This window comes from Pongo abelii, chromosome 1, assembly GCF_028885655.2.
Source record: "Pongo abelii isolate AG06213 chromosome 1, NHGRI_mPonAbe1-v2.0_pri, whole genome shotgun sequence".
Taxonomy (NCBI): domain Eukaryota; kingdom Metazoa; phylum Chordata; class Mammalia; order Primates; family Hominidae; genus Pongo; species Pongo abelii.
This window is the reverse complement of record NC_071985.2, coordinates 75,741,221-75,758,322: the sequence shown is the minus strand read 5'-3', so window position 1 is coordinate 75,758,322 and position 17,102 is coordinate 75,741,221. Positions and strand designations below refer to the sequence as shown.

The window sequence follows — 17,102 nt, the reverse complement described above, 5'->3', positions numbered from 1 at the left end:
GGTTTCATGAGAACAGCTGTCATGAGAACAGCACCGAGGGGATGGTGCTAAACCATTCATAAGAAATTGCTCCCATGATCCAGTCACCTTTCACCAGGCCCCCACCTCCAACATTGGAGATTGCGATTTGACATGAGATTTGGACGGAGCCACAGATCCAAACCCATATCAACAGTTATGCTTAGAATATTATAAATAGAAATAAAACTGTAAAAATACTTGTAATATTCTCTATCCTGAATGAGCATAAAAATCTGCCTTCAGCTTCTGAAGTAATAGTGGTTGAAAGAAACTGGAGTGAGCCATAGATTTTAAGTTATTTACATTAGACTGGAAAGAAGCAAAATGGCTTTTTCCTCTTATGCTTAATTAGGAATAATACATTATGTCAGCTGAACCTTTATTTTCTTTAAATGTAAGTCAGGGCCAGGTGTGGTGGCTCACACCTGCAATCCCAGCACTTTGGGAGGCTGAGGCGGGTGAATCACTTGAGGTCAGGAGTTCGAAACCATCCTGGGCAAAACAGTACAAAAATTTGCCACATGTGGTGGTGCACGCCTGTAATCCCAGCTACTTGGGAGGCTGAGGCAGGAGAATCGCTCAAACTCGGGAGATGGAGGTTGCGGTGAGCCGAGATCACGCCACTGCACTCCAGTCTGGGTGACAGAGACCCCATCTTAATTAAAAAAAAAAAAAGTGGCTGGGCGCGGTGGCTCACGCCTGTAATCCCAGCACTTTGGGAGGCCAAGGTGGTTGGATCACGAGGTCAGGAGATGGAGACCATCCTGTCTAACATGGTGAAACCCCGTCTCTACTAAAAATACAAAAAATTAGCTGGGCGTGGTGGCGGGCGCCTGTAGTCCCAGCTACTCGGGAGGTTGAGGCAGGAGAATGGTGTGACCCCAGGAGATTGCGCCACTGCGCTCCAGCCTAGGCGACAGAGCGAGACTCCGTCTCAAAAAAATAAAAAATAAAAAAAATAAGTCAGATAATGTTATTCTCCTACATTCAGCCTTTCCCTCAGTCACACTTGTGGTTATATTTGAAATCCTTATCATGGTTAGGCACTGTTGACCTACTGCTCCAACTTGTTCTTCCCGTCTTCCTCCTTCTTTCTTTTCTTCTTAGCCTGTTTGGGCTGCTGTAACAAACTGCCATAGACTGATGGTTTACATACAACAGATAATTATTTTTCACAGTTCTCGTGGTTGGCAGTTCCTAGATCAAAGCTCCAGCATATTTGGTGTCTGGTGAGGGCCTGCTTCCTGGTTCATGTGTTCTTACATGGTGGAAGAGAGTGTAAGAGCTCTCTGGGGTTTCTTTTATAAGGATACGAATCTTATTCAAGAGGACTCCCTTCTCTCTCTCTTTCTGTCCTTCTGTCTCCCTCCTCCCTTCTCTCTCTTCATTCATCAAAAGAAGATGCAGATTTGTGTGTATGTGTGTAAGATGTGCAAGAATATGAAGATAATTTGTTTACTTGCATTATTAGTACCACTTTCCTCTCCCTTTCTCTGTCTTCATTCACTCCATTCCAGTTATACTAGCCTCTGTATTCATTCTTATAGGACTTATCAGTCACATTTCCCACCCCAGGACTTTAGCATATTATCTTTATACTCCCTAAGTAAATATTTCCCTGATTTTCCAATGTTTTTTGTTTCATCTTAGTAAACATTTTATCATAAGAAGCCTTCCTTGGTTACATCATGTAACTCTCTTTCCTCATACTGGGTCTTTTTTTTTTTTTCTTCATAGCACTTTTCTTTGAATTGATATTATATTTATTTGCTTATTAGTTTATTGGATATCTTCCTCACTAGATTATAAGCTTGTGAGGATAGTTTCTTTATATTTTTCCCTGCTATAGCTTCAGTGGCTAGGGAAGTAAGTGATTCATTGCAAGATTTTAGCAAATATTTGCTGAACGAACAAATAAGCAGACCAGGTCAAGGAAATGAGGTTGAATTTGTCTGGAGCCTGGAATATTCTCTGAAAGTTGTGTTAATCTTTTAAAAACCCTTTCTGATTTGCCTCATTCTTTGAAGTTTATAATGTGGGAAAACTTTTGCTAAGTTCGAAGTACCAAAATAATGGCAATATAAATTTAGAAAATTTTGGTAAAAATGCTTTGAATTTTTCAGGAGAGGGTTTACATGTATATTGTTTATATGTTATTGTCTAAAAATGTCAAAATGTCTTTTTAAAGAAAAATTGTTTTCAAAGTGTCTTCTATGCTATCTGTTTAGCTTCGATTTGCCAAACACACCTTGACAGAGATTTAGTGTTTTGACTTGCCTCTTTATTCCTGGGGTTGTCCCCTTACCCCTCAGTTTCTAAATTTGAGATCTTGAAGGGGTCTTGAATGTGTAGATCAATCCAGGACTTAGGATTTTTTTGTTTAGTTTTGTTTTTGTTTTTGTTTTCGAGACACAGTTTCACTCTGTTGCCCAGGCTGGAGTGCAGTGGCACGATCTTGGTGCACTGAAACATCTGCCTCCTGGGTTCAAACAATTCTCATACCTCAGCCTCCTGAATAGCTGGGAATACAGCTGCCCACCACCATGCCTGGCTGATTTTTGCATTTATCAGTAGAGATGGGATTTCACCATGTTGGTCAGACTGGTCTTGAACTCCTGACCTCAAGTGATCCACCCATCTCGACCTCCTAAAGTGCTGGGATTACAGGTGTGAGCCACTGCGCCCAGCCAGGACTTAGGATTTGTGTAGGGAAAGTCAGAGAATTATTTGCTTCCAAATCCCACAGACTCCTTTCAGCTTTTGTATTCCGTTGTTGAATTCGTCTTTGGAACCACCTGACCTTTTTTGTGGTAGAAAGGGCCTCAGTTGAACAATGAATTGGGGCTTAGATAAACTTATAGGTGCTGCTCTGTATAGAAGTGGGCTCTCCAGGGATAGTCTATACTGTTCTAGACTGGCATTCCTTTTGCCATAACTGAAAAAGACTAGATTTAGGGATGGGTGATACAGATGTTACCAGGCATGTATACTTAGCTTTGAAGTAAATGAGTTGGATCATAGGAAACACAAGAATGCAGAAATTGTCAGAAGATAATAAAGAATTTGTGTGTATGTGTGTGTTTGCATGTGTGTGTGTTGTGAATATGAAGACAATTTGTTCTCTCTTGCATTGTTAGTTCCAGTTTATTTTTGTGATTTTTAAGATAGTTATGTTTGGCCAGGTGCGGTGACTCACGCCTATAATCCTAGCACTTTGGGAGGCCAACGCGGGGTGGATCACCTGCGGTCAGGAGTTCAAGACTAGCCTGGCTAACATGGCAAAACCCTGTCTCTACAAAAAACACAAAAATTAGCCGGGTGTGATGGCAGGCACCTGTTATCCCAGGTACTTGGGAGGCTGAAGCAGGAGAATCACTCAAACTCGGGAGGTGGAGGTTGCAATGAGCCAAGATTGGGCCACTTCACTCCAGCCTGGGGGAAAGAGCAAAACTCTGTTTCAAAAAAAAAAAAAAAAAAACCAAGATAGTTATGTTTATATATCATATATTGTCATAGAAAACTATTTGTTCTTTTTTTTTAAAAAAAAAAAAACCTAGCTGGAAATATGTCTTTGTTCTTCAAGAATTAATATTTTATCTAACTTTTCATTACTGTTCTATAGAATTATAGACCAATCCAGCAATGTGGAGATAGCATCTTTTCCAATCTATAAGGTGTTATTCTGTGCACGTGGACATGACGGAACAACAGAGAGCAATTGCTTTGCATTTACAGAGAGTTCCCATGGTTCAGAAGAATTTCAGATACATGTTTTCTCCTGTGAAATTAAAGAGGCAGTAAGTATAATATAGTACAGCAATTTGCTATAGAGATGAATTAGGGTAATACTTTTGAGCTCTAATTTCACTGTTGTATAAATACATTACATAAATTTGGAGTGTATTTCTAAAGACAAAATTAATATTTGTAATGACATAGAACTGAATGTGGAAAGCCAAGTCTGGTATATCTGTGTAGGTAGGGCACTCTCACAGCTTAGCAGTTGTCATAGAAAAATACAACTGGATGAGTTACCTTTCCACCTTACCATGGTAGTAAATTGCTTATGCTCAGAAGGGAGACTATTTTTGCAGCTCTCTTATTATTTTGCCCTAGTAGATTGGTCCATGTGATTTTAAAAAGTACCTATAATGATACCTGTTTCTCTGATGGGCTTGATAGTTGCATATTGCTTTCATTTAGATATTGCATTAAGATTATTTTATCAATCTCTGTGGTTTTCATTGGTGATTATTTGTTTTGTGCTTTCTTGCTCAGAGGCTATATTTTGCTCCAGAGAACTGGCTTAATTAAAATTACAAATGCTCACATAAAGCAGGTATAACAACTTGTAGTCCTTTGAAAATGCTACTAAGTTTTTTTTATAGAAATTATTAATTGGTAGATTATTGTTAGAAGAAATGGTTTAGATTAAATGCAGTTAAATACATAGAGAAATCTTTTCTACATCTATTGAATTATCCCCAATTTTAAAATGTTGCACTCTTAGTACTTAAAACCATTTCAAAGGCATTCATAAATGGGTGTGGATGGCAATGTCTCAGGTATGTTTGCTTGTGACAAAATAAATTATTAGCAGAAAATGCTGAAAGCAATAGTTATTCTAGCCTCTATCATGAAACATGAATAAATCATTCTATTAACAGGAGTTTTGAGTTTATTTCTGGCCACAAAATGGGAATTAATGGAAATGTGGATTTCTGTGAGTTTGATACAAAGCATGATGGCTATGTCAGTTCTTGTGCCCTGGTGATCAGTTTGCTTTACACTAAACTCAACATGCACAGACACATATAATTTAGATTGTAACTGTAGAAATTCTCTATCAGAACCCATGCCTTCTGAAAGAAGTTGAAGTTTTGTGTTTTGTTTTTTAGATAAGGCTTTATCTATTTTTTTCCCAGCACTTATATATCTATGTGTATACTGACTTCTTGTTCAAAATGGTCTGATAGACAGGAGAGTGAATGAGTATAAGTATGCTGCTAGTGTGCCTAGCATATAGTAGACAGTGAATATAAATATGCTGAAGGAATATGTATGTTTTTGTGAATGAGGGGGGCTATTTCTGATCCTTACGAACTCCACTACAGAGGTGGGGAAGCAGATGGTAGAATCCTGGCATTTCATGTTGTCAGCCATCATTTAACACACCTGTGTGATTTCCGAATCACTGGAGCTCAACAGCAAGGAAATGAGCTTTGAAGACCTGGAGAATCTGCTGCTTGGAGAGAGAGAAATGCTGCTGCAGAAGGAAACTGAATTGCTGCAAGAGGTTTCCATAACTAATGGTATGAAACTGTCTTTTGGATTGTAGCATTCACTTGGCTTTAGAGTAAGGGAAATGTTTGTTATTTTTGAGAGCTTATCATGGTAGGTAAGCAGTGGAAAAAACTGTGGGAAATTCTTGGCCAGACCATTTTGGATATAGTATAAAATAAATGCTGTTTCTATAGAGCATGTTTTTTCCATTGCACATTGTAAGAAAGTTATCTCCATCTATTATTTAATTTTTTTGAGTGCATTTTAGAAAGTATTACATTATGGGGGCATTAGTGGTAAAATGTATTGTTTGAAGGAGAAATACATGACAGTGGTCATTAAACCTTATTATGAGACATTATTTCTTTTTAAAAAAATTTTAAAAATCCTCCTCTAGGTAATGAATGAGACATCAGTTCTAAAAGAGGAATAACCCAGTATAAATAGAGAGCTTATGCCAGGCACTGTGCTAAGCATTCATTTGATACTCATAACAGCCCATGACCAGGTTGGACATATTAGACAAGTGACTTTATGTTTCTCTTTGCCTGGAGCAGTTCTATTTTATGCTTATTGTCCAGGTTATTACTAATACCCTCATTTTTATTCTCAAAAGTGTTGTGGTTTGGATGATACATTGTTTGGTTACCCTTTGTTTATCCTGTGGCTAAGAGACTGGGTGATAGAGCTGGGTTTTAAGTTGAAGTCTTTGACTTTGAAGAGCCATACAGTTTTCAGTAACAACTTTCCTGTTGCTTACATATTATAAAACACAAATGTGGATTTTTGTATTTTAGTTATGTTTTATAAAGGGATTTATTGGTAACATAGCTTGCATTCCATTTACATTTTGTATTTTACCTGACCCTTTTACAGAAGATGTCCAACATCTTCCTCTCTGCCCTAAAAAATAATTATGCTTTTAATTAATCTGCAGTCTTCTAGTTACATTTACTGGTCATCCGGTTGTCTGGTTCCCAGACGTTTTCTGTTCTTTGATAAACACCTTTAGTCGTTAATATTTGAGTCCCTCTTGATGGGCACAAACAGTTGGCAGATAGTTCAGGAACCGGGTGACAAACATTCTTACTGCTTAAGTATGTACTGTGCAGCAATGCCACAAATTTATTTTTTTTATTTTTATTTTTATTTTTCGCAGAGTTTGTGGATGAGAGCTGAAGAGGTTTGTCATTAAAGGAAGATTTCTGAAGCAGGAGTAGCAGCATGGCTGCCACTACTGTCACTGTGATGCTTATTTCACTATAAAATCCCGCAAACTTTAGGCATCAACAGTGGTAGAAGGGAATCCCAGTGAGGGTGATGGCCCTCTTGGACACCTGTGACACAAGGATTAGGAGGTCCTACAGAAGGGTTAGGACACATTTGACTTGCAAGACTTGGATGTGCTTCTGCAGGACCGTGCTGGAGTAGATTTCAATAATCTATGGCAAAAAAGTTGGACAATCCAACCAGAAGTATCTTGAGGTCAATGATCTTTGTATAAGGAGAATGATATGCTAGGCTTCTGCTGAAGAATTGCAGACCAAGCAAGGTATCAGAAAGTGTAGTGAAAAATATACAAGGAGGCACCTGTTCTTGTCACATCTTTGTGGATACATTATATAAAACTTTCAAAAGATACCTTTAAAGTGTTAATTGAGTCTTTTTAAGATTTTATTTCTACTAGCCAGTGTAACCATTCTATTCAAAGCAGATTTTGATGATATTTGTGTGTTTTAGGATACTATTCAGTATTAGAAACTCTGAGTGTTACATTATAGAAGCATGTTTTTTGTCATCTGGTGTTAAAGGCATTCAGAGATACTTCTTGATAAATATCAAGGGCATCATTGGGAAGATATTTATTCTTATTGCATTGTTTTTTTTGGGGGGTTGCAGATATGACACTGTATAAAAGAAAACCTGTTCCTTGCATGGGAAAATTTCTTTTTCTTTTTCTTTGAGATGGAGTTTCACTCTTGTTGTCAAGGCTGGAGTGCAATGGCGTGACTCGGCTTACTGCAACCTCCACCTCTTGGGTTCAAGTGATTCTCCAGCCTCAGCCTCCCAAGTAGTTGGGATTACAAGCATGCATCACCACACCTGGATAATTTTGTATTTTTAGTAGAGACAGCGTTGCACCATGTTGGTCAGGCTGCTCTCAAACTCCTGACCTCAGGTGATCCACCTGCCTGGGCTTCCCAAAGTGCTGGGATTACAGGCGTGAGCCACCGCACCCAGTGGAAAATATCATTTCTAAGCAAGTATTTATTTAATTGGTATGTTAGCTAAATGCCTCATTTTGGAAGATAATTCAGAAATTATCTTGTTAGTGTTTTCCTTAAATCAATTGATTTTTATGAGTTTTGAAAAGTTTCCTGGTAATGTGCCTCTTATTTTAGCTCCTTCCCATGAATAATGTATTTGAGCTAGTTGTTTTAAAAATTTTAATACATACCTTTCAAGGTGCCTTTCATAGAATGATTTTTCACATTTATTTCTTGGGTGAACTTTTTTTTTTTTTTTTTTTGAGGCGGAGTCTCACTCTGTCTCCCAGGCTGGAGTGCCGTGGCGCTATCTCGGCTCACTATGATCTCCACCTCCTGGGTTCAAACGATTCTTCTGCCTCAGCCTCCTGAGTAGCTGGGATTACAGGCACACGCCACCATGCCTGGCTAATTTTTGCGTTTTTAGTAGAGACGGTGTTTCACCATGTTGGCCAGGCTGGTCTTGAACTCCTGACCTCAAGTGATCCACCTGCCTCAGCATCCGAAAGTGCTGGGATTACAGGTGTGAGCCACCATGCCTGGCCTTGGGTGAACATTTTCTTGATACATGGTGTTTCCAAAAGAGTGAGTTATCTTTCACCAGTATTAATGAAAAGACTTAATCTTGGAGAAACTAGCTATGTTATTTATTTTAAATAAATACCTTTGTTACTTAATAACAGTGTTTGGACTTTTAAGATGTAATACATATTTGAGAATTTGGAAAATATTGAAATAAAAAAGAAAAGGTGCTTAAAATTCTGCCGCAGTTAAGATTTTGGTGTATCTCCATTCCAGATATCTACATGTGCTCTCCTCCCTGCCTCTTCAAAAGCAACAGCAACAAACAGACAGATACACAGTTTTGTGTTTAGTATTTTCTATAGATACTGTTTTCTGGAGAAAGATTGTATTATTTATCAATAAACCTTTTCCTTCTGCAAAGAAATGCCCATTCAAGACTATTTGTGTGTGTATGTGTTTTAATAAGTGTGACATATATTGAAGTGTTTGCCATGGAATGTGTTTTTAATTTCCTTTCTTGATGTACAGTTAGCCCACTATATTTGTGGATTCTACATCCATGGAGTCAACTAACCATGGCTTTAAAATATTTGATAAAAATATATGGTTTCATCTCTACTGAATATCTATAGCTTTTTTTCCTTGTCATTAGTCCCTAAAAGATACAGTATAAAAACCATTCACGTAGCATTTATATTCTATTAGGTATTATAAGTAATCTAGAGATTAAAGTATATGGAAAGATGTGTGTAGGCTATATGGAATATTACACAGTTTTATATAAGGGACTTAAACATCTATGGATTTTGGTATCTGGGAGTTTTGGGGGGTCCTGGAAACAATTCCCCATGGGTACCAAAGGGCAACTGTAATTGGTTATCCAGTTTGTTCTAAGATACTGATAGTCATTGTTTCTGAAGTTTATCTTGTTAATTCTTGGATTACTGTTTCAGCTTATTCACAGACTCTAGAATTCACAATTTATTTTAACTCTTTTGGTAGAAATGGCAGCTTGTAAGACATAGTATTAAATGCAATTTGATTGCTGTTAATGAAGTTAATGTACTGTCGTGTTCTTTCTCCAAAAGAGAGATAGATGGAGTCTGATTTTTTTTTTTCTCCATCATTCTCTATCACTCTGGCTCAGCTCCATACACTTAACCTTTCTATAAAGAATTTCTTGAAGCCTTGCCAGATGCTTTAGAATTTGCCAAGTTCTTTGACTTTTTTTAATATGGCCTTCTGATGTGACAAGCTGGCTGATCTGACATAAAGAATGTGAAAAAGAAGAGATGGGAAAGGGGAAAAAAGTATAAATATGGCTGGGGTTTAACTACCAGTGTATACAAAATTACATACAGGTGTTCTCCTGTTTTCACATACAGTGGTTTCTTAAAAATACGCTTAAGTCCAGGAGTAGCCAGAAAGAGTCGTGGCCCAAAACCCCTTAACAGCAGTTAGTATGGCATCTCCACAGTGGGGAATGTTGTAGGAGTTATTAAGAAATTATTTTAGACATATAGAGATGAAAAGGGGTCCTTGGGAAATTTTCATTTTTTAAAGCATCTCTGGAAAAGTTTCTTGTAAAGCCCCAGCTCTTAGAGCCCGGCCAGCAACCTATAATATACAAATGCCAGCCATTAGAAACTGGGTCCACCCAACATGGCAATTCCCAGGGCCTTCTTGCCCTTGCCCCACATGTTCCTGGCAACATGGCTGCCCACACATATCCTTGCGTGTGGAGAGCATCATGGTGCCCTGCATTTGCACATTAAAAGCTAGGGTGGGAGGGCCAGCTTTTTCTGCCTGCTACGTGAATTGCATGCCTAGTCAAACCCATGCCATGAGCCCTATGCAAATCAGACATCACCTCCTCCAGCCTCTGCATATATACCTGGTTAGTATCCATGGCAGGTGGTGTTCTGTCTCTTGGCTTTGGAGCCCCTGTCTGTCTGTCTCTGTATAGGGGAGCTGCTTTTTTCTTTGTCCTTCTTTCTTGCCTATTAAACTCCCTGCTCCTTAAAACAAAACTAAATATACACTGAAGTTAAATGTATAAAAATCAAACAGTAGACTTTATATTTCATTTAGGAGTAGGAAGTGGAGAATACCCAGATAACTAAAAGTAGTTTAAAGTCTCTATTTACACTTGACCTTGTAGGCATAGTCTTCAATGACATATTTCTAGCATATTGTTTGGTTCTGTTTTCCTCTATAAACACTTGAATTATTGGGCTAAATCCAGTAAGTATCCAGCTGAGGCTGAACCTTTCTGCTTTTAGCTTATCTAATGATTTCCTCTCATCCATCCCCAAGCACATTCAACTTAACATTTGCTGGAGTACAGGCTGTATGTTCTGTCTTGTATTTCTGGCACCTAGACTAATACTTGGTATACAGAAGGTGCTCAAATAATATTTGTTGAATGAATGAGTTTATTATTGTCTTAATTCTGTAAGTTTTGAGGCCTACAGTTCTTATTAGCATCAATCCTGTGCTGCTTTTTTTATTTTTACTCATATAAGATTAAAATGGGGATAGTATGGTAAAATAATGAAGAAGTTTTAGGAACATTATGATATAAATGTGGTGCTACTGCAGAAGTTGAACTTTAGACCGGCAGGTAGGATTTCTGTATAGTTGTTAAAAGTTAAACTGTTAATTTGGCATTGAGAAGGCACTTTAGGGTAATCATTGATTAATGGGTATAAATGTGGCAATCGGAAGTTTTTGAATGTGTTAGACTGTGTGTGCTTGTACAAGAAAATGTGGCAGAATATGTGAATAAAACAAAGGAAAACAAAAGACCTCATGCTTTAACAGACTCTTCTGTTATAGGAAGTATTCCTGTTTCAAGCAAGTTACAAATATTGTATTCCTAGACTAATACAGTTCAACAAGTACTTTGAATTCACTATCTAAAGTGAAGGATTTATTAATGTTCACAGAATTCTTATCTGTACTTCCCAATGTGACATATTGAAAATATTTTTTTAACCCTTCACATTTCACCTTGTTTTCATTGTCAACTTATGCGTGGGCTGAGGATTTGGAGAATCTTTGGTGCTTCAAGCTCACAAGTTTGTGATGGTCTGATGCTTCTTTTGGAACCAAGAAGTAGAATAACTTCTAGAGAAGTGTTGGATTTAGAATACTTCTTCACTTTAAGGAAAGAATATGACCTATACACACAAATACACGCACATATGTATATACATATATATGTATGTATGTATGTATAAAAGTAGTCACTAGAGTGGCCTAATACCAATAGAATAGATAAGAATAAGACCATTTCAGCATTCATTCTGGGAACCCAACACTTATAGCACAACAACATTGAGTAAAAATACTGGTAGCTCTTTATGTTGCTGACTGTATTGCTAAAGCCAGTATTTGCTTTATTCTATGGTTCTGTATCTAGCCCCAGAGGCTGAGGGAAGTGAAGAGAAAGCTTGGAGACTTGGCTAAAACCTTGTTTGTGAGAGAGTGTTGGGAAGATTCAGATACAACATCATTTTAGTAAATTATCTTAGGATACATTCAATTTCTTGTATATTTTGAAGCCTAGAAATATCTATAAATAAATACAGTTTATTTTGTGAACTTGAATTAGTTCAATATCTTTATCACCACATTTAAATGTCAGAGTTGTGAGAAGCAAACAAATATATGAAAGATAGCTTTTTTTTTTTTTAAAGTAAAAGGAATTCCTTCTTTCTTTCTTTTCTTTTTTTGCAGACAGAATCTTGCTCTGTCGCCCAGGCTGGAGTGCAGTGGTACAATGGCTCACTGCAACCTCCACCTGCCAGGTTCAAGCAGTTCTGCTTTAGCCTCCCAAATAGCTAGGATTACAGGTGTGCACCACCATGCCCTGCTAATTTTTTGTATTTTTAGTAAAGATGGGGTTTCACCATGCTGGCCAGTCTGGTCTTGAACTCCTGACCTTGTGATCTGCCTGCCTTGGCCTTCCAAAGTGCTGGGATTACAGGCGTGGAGCCACTGTGCCCGGCCCTCTTGCCCTTCTTCATTTTTAAGATGCTCAGATCCTAGTTGCAGCTCCTAAATCATAGTTCTCTTCTGGTCTCCAGTATGTATGCTGGTGGTGCTTACTGTTGAACTTTATCTGTATATATTTGAAAACCCTCCTCAGATTTGAACTTGTTTCCATGAAGTGAATTGTACCCCATTGTTTATTTCAAAGTAAAAAATTCTGTTAATTTACTTCTTAAGCAATATTTCTGCAATATTTCCCTTCTTGGACTTCACATTGATGATAGTTTTTAGGTTGTAATAATTTAGAGTTTGGATGGTCTACATTTACCATCTACAGTTGTTTACTCCCTCTTTTTTTAATGCACAGGTGATGAAAATGTTGTAGTATCTAAACAACTGATAAATACTTAGACTATATATAAAAAATATATATATTCTGCTAAAGAAAATTGTCATGGAAAATTATAGATTCAAGAGTTAGGAGAGAAGGATATCAGAATGCAATTAAAACCTTTGCCTAATGGTATTTCCTTTTTTATTCTTTTAGGTAAGCAGAATTTTGTACAGTTTCTGTACAGCATTCAAACGTTCTTCCAGACAAGTGTCTGATGTTAAAGACTCAGTTATTCCTACCCCCGACAGTGATGTGTTTACCTTCAGTGTCTCCTTGGAGGTAAAAGAAGATGATGGAAAAGGAAACTTTAGGTGAGGTATTTGGAAAGATTAAAAATCAGCATTGTGTCTGGAGTATAATATAGGCGCATGTAAAGTTTCAAGAAACTATACAGTGTTGGCATAAAGCCTCAAACTGATAAATATTTGGCTGGTGAATTAATATTTTTTATTCTTGTGCTTGTCAATATTTCTTTCCTTTTTTTTTTGAGATGGAGTTTCGCTCTTGTCACCCAGGCTGGAGTGTGCAATGGCACGATCTCGACTCACTGCCCTCTCTGCCTCCTGGGTTCCAGTGATTCTCCTGCCTCGGCCTCCTAAGTAGCTGGGATTACAGGCGCCTGCCACCATGCCTGGCTAATTTTTGTATTTTTAGGAGAGACAGGGTTTTACCACGTTGGCCAGGCTTGTCTCGAACTCCTGACCTCAGGTGATCTGCCTTCCTTGGCCTCCCAAAGTGCTGGGATTATAGGTCTGAGCCACCGCGCCTGGTCAGATACTTATTTTCTTAATGATTTAAGAAAATCATCTGATACTATAGAAAATTTAGTAAAATAATAAAAGTAGAATAAAAACTATGATCTTGTCAGCCACAGTCGCTTTTAACATTTGGTCTGTTCCCTTTGTTTATTTCTAGGGGAATTTTTACACAATTGTATATATATACCTTTTTTTTTCTTTATGTTAAATGTTCTAATCAAAATTGTTTTTAACAGTAACTGATAATATATGGTTTGACCACCACTTAATTAACCTTTTTTTTTTTGTATATTTAGAATGTTTTCCTCCAGTTCAGATATAGACAGTTAATAGGAAACAGTTATATTATTTAATGCTCAACTTTGTTCCTTAGCTGTGCCTTTAATTCGAAGAGTAGTTGCTAGCTAGGTATTTTATCTGTAGTTTTACAGACATAGAAATTGAGGTCATGTCAAAGTTGCTCAAGATATTTTTTCTTTTTAGATAAGACAAGCCATATTTTATACATTGATTGTTTTAATGAATTAATTTGTAAGAATAGTCTAGCCTAGGCTAGAATTTGATTAACTTGTCTCTGTTATGTATCTCTTTGTCCATCTTTTATTTATATATTCATGGATACGTCACAGTCATCTCAAATTCTGTGTGTCTAAAAGTATGCTCTTCTCACTTCCTTTGCTTTGGATTTCACTGTTTTACAGGCACTTATGACCACCCAACCAGCTAAACCAGACATGTGACAGTCTTAACAACTTTAAGTAAACATTATTCCTACATTTGTTTTAAAACTGAAATTTATCATGTTGTCATTTTTTTTTTTTTTTTTTTGGAGACAGAGTCTTGCTCTGTCACCCAGGCAAGAGTGCAGCGGTGCAATCTTGGCTCACTGCAGCCTCTGCCTCGTGGGTTCAACCAATTTTCCTGCCTCAGCCTCCCAAGTAGCTGGGACTACAAGCATGCACCACCACTCAGCTAATTTTTGTATTTTTAGTAGAGATGGGGTTTCACCATGTTGGCCAGGCTGGCCTCAAACTCTTGATCTCAAGTGATCAGCCTGCCTTGGCCTCCCCAAGTGCTGGGATTACAGGCGTAAGCCACCGCACTTGGCCATGTTGTCTTTTTTAAGATCTTGCTTTTAACTTTGGTTAGCAGACAAAATATAAGGCTCTTGTAAACTCAATTTAAAAATTAATAGTGACTGTGTTGCTGACTATAAAATTTATAGTCAAATAAAATTTATAGTTTGCTGCCTGTGGCAGGGTGAGAGTTTAGTATATCTTAAGAATAAGGGTGTTGTTGCTTAAATACTTTGTTGTTTTGTTCTAACTTTGGAATAGGTTATTTTATCATTTTATTAGATTATTGGTAATTCCTATTCCTTTTGAATATTTCAGCCCTGTGCCTAAGGATAGAGATAAATTTTATTTCAAATTAAAGCAAGGAATAGAGAAGAAGGTTGTGATTACAGTGCAGCAACTTTCTAACAAAGAATTAGCTATTGAAAGGTAAGCAGCTTGCTCCTAAATGCTACCAAAAACTTGTATTGACATTGTTACTGTCTCAGATGCATTGCTCAGTGTGGCTTTTCACTATACTTCATTTTCTCCAATTAAAAATTAGGATAATTAATAATACTTTCTCTACTTTAAGTTAGATGTAACTGGTTCATTGAAAATCTCAATTGCTGGGGTAAGTAAACATGAAATGGCTTTAGTTTTTCAGTCATAACTGCTACAACTGGGTTTGTTCACATCTTTTTTTCTTGTTCCTTATTTACATACAGCATAAATACTTTTAACTTTTCAGTCACTTTCGATTACTCTTCCGCTTAGCTGCTGGAATTTCAGAAACTTTAAAAGATAGATACATATTTTTAAAATATATAAATACATACACATACACTTGTGTGTCAATTCACAGGAAAACTATTCAGAAAACAAAGGAATGGTAGGACAAAAGATATAAATAAAGTCAATAAGAAATGATAGTTCTGGAAAAAATATTCGTAATGTAGATGACAGGAAAAGGTAATGTCTACAATATACATGAATTTCTTAACAATTGGCAGAAAGCAGAGGAGAAAAACAGGTCAGAGTATAAATAGATCAGAGGAAAGCTATTGGATGGCTAAGAAACATATGTAAAGAGGTCCTGACTCACAAAAAGATAGGGAAACGCGAATTATAGTAACCTTAAGATATCAGATTGCAAAAATATGTAGTGATGGTGGGGGTATGGGGAAAAGGGAATTCTCATACTGTTAATGGAAATGTAAAATGTATGTATGTCCTTTTTGAAAACCAATTAGGGAACATATATAAAGATTTTAAAAATACCTATAATTGGACACATAAGTCTTATTCTAGGGAATTTGTGCTATTGGAAATAAAAGTATCACTATTTAAGGACATTTGTAAGGATGTTTATTAATAAACTTAATTCAAAGTTAATTCAATACCTAGTACTTCTTTGTCTTTGTTGCTACATATTTGTTAAATTGAAAGTTGCTTTGTTATGCCAAAAAGGAAGTGCTCAAAAAAATGATGGGGGCATATCATAAAGATAGGGTTTGAAGGGGCTTCAACTGGTTACTTCTTGGGCAGTCTGAACAACAAAATAATTAGGTACTTCAGTCAATTATCAGTCAGTACTGAAGTCAATCAGTACTTCAGTCAAACAACAAAGGATGTTTATTAATTTAACTTTGAAGTATTATTTTTAGTGGCAAAAACTGGAAATACAGATGCCTATTTGGCTTCAAGGAGCAAGGGAAGTTGGTGATGCTGAAGAGAAATAAAAGCCTCTTCATCAAGACTGCTGTATACTATGTCTTATTCTAGGGAATCTGTGCTAGTGGAAATAAAATTCCAATAATAAATAGATTCCCTCTGTCTTCCCTCCAGTCTCTAGACTGGGATGAGGGTGGGAGGCAATTGAGGCACTGGCTGATGGCATCATGGCCACTTCTGTTCCTCTTAAATATAGGAGAAGGTATCTGGCCCCCAATTATCTGCAATTTTTTTTTTAGAAGGTAGGCTATCTAGTTCCACTTTGTTCCCATCTTTGAATCCTGCCAGGCAACAGGAAAAGTGTTATTCAGCATCTTGGTACAGTGATGCATGCATGTGTTTTTAATTGCTTGCAAAGTTTGGCCATATGTAAAAACCATTTTTTATAAATTTTAAGATGCATGTGTTTTCATATTGAACATCTCTGAAATTGTAGTTTGTCTTATAATTGATGGCATTTTTTTAATACTTTAAGTTCTGGGATACATGTGCAGAACATGCAGGTTTGTTACATAGGTATACCTGTGCCATGGTGGTTTACTGTACCCATCAGCCCGTCATCTAGGTTTTAAGCCCCACATATATTACCTACTTGTCCTAATGCTCTCCCTTCCCTTGTCCCCGAACCCTGACAGGCCCCGGTGTGTGATGTTACCCTCCCTGTGTCCATGTGTTCTCATCGTTCAGCTCCCACTTATGGGTGAGAACATGTGGTGTTTGGTTTTCTGTTCCTGTGTTAGTTTGCTGAGAATGATGGTTTCCAGCTTCATCTATGTCCCTGCAAAGGACATGAACTCATTCTTTTTTATGGCTGCATAGTATTCCGTGGTGTATATGTACCACATTTTCTTTATCCAGTCTGTCATTGATGGACATTTGGGTTGGTTCCAAGTCTTTGCTATTGTGAATAGTGCTGCAGTAAACATATGTGTACATGTGTCTTTATAGTAGAATGATTTATAATCCTTCAGGTATATATGCAGTAATGGGATTGCTGGGTCAAATGGTATTTCTGGTTCCAGATCTTTGAGGAATCACCACACTGTCTTCCACAATGGTTGAACTAATT

The 17,102-nt window shown here is 37.2% G+C and overlaps 1 protein-coding gene across 21 annotated transcripts in view; it reads left to right on the top strand.

Annotated features, from left to right (window-relative positions):
- Positions 1 to 17,102, top strand: part of RABGAP1L (RAB GTPase activating protein 1 like) — an 857,048-nt gene that overhangs the window by 90,498 nt on the left and 749,448 nt on the right. For 19 of the 21 annotated variants that reach the window (XR_010140177.1, XM_054551197.1, XM_024245486.3 and 16 more), the window contains 3 exon segments: positions 3,644 to 3,818; positions 12,640 to 12,797; positions 14,639 to 14,749. Coding sequence is in view for 18 of the 21 variants with exons in the window: in XM_054551197.1 (XP_054407172.1) it covers positions 3,644 to 3,818; positions 12,640 to 12,797; positions 14,639 to 14,749 (444 nt within the window). In the remaining 3 variants the exon portion in view is untranslated. 21 annotated transcript variants of the gene reach the window in all.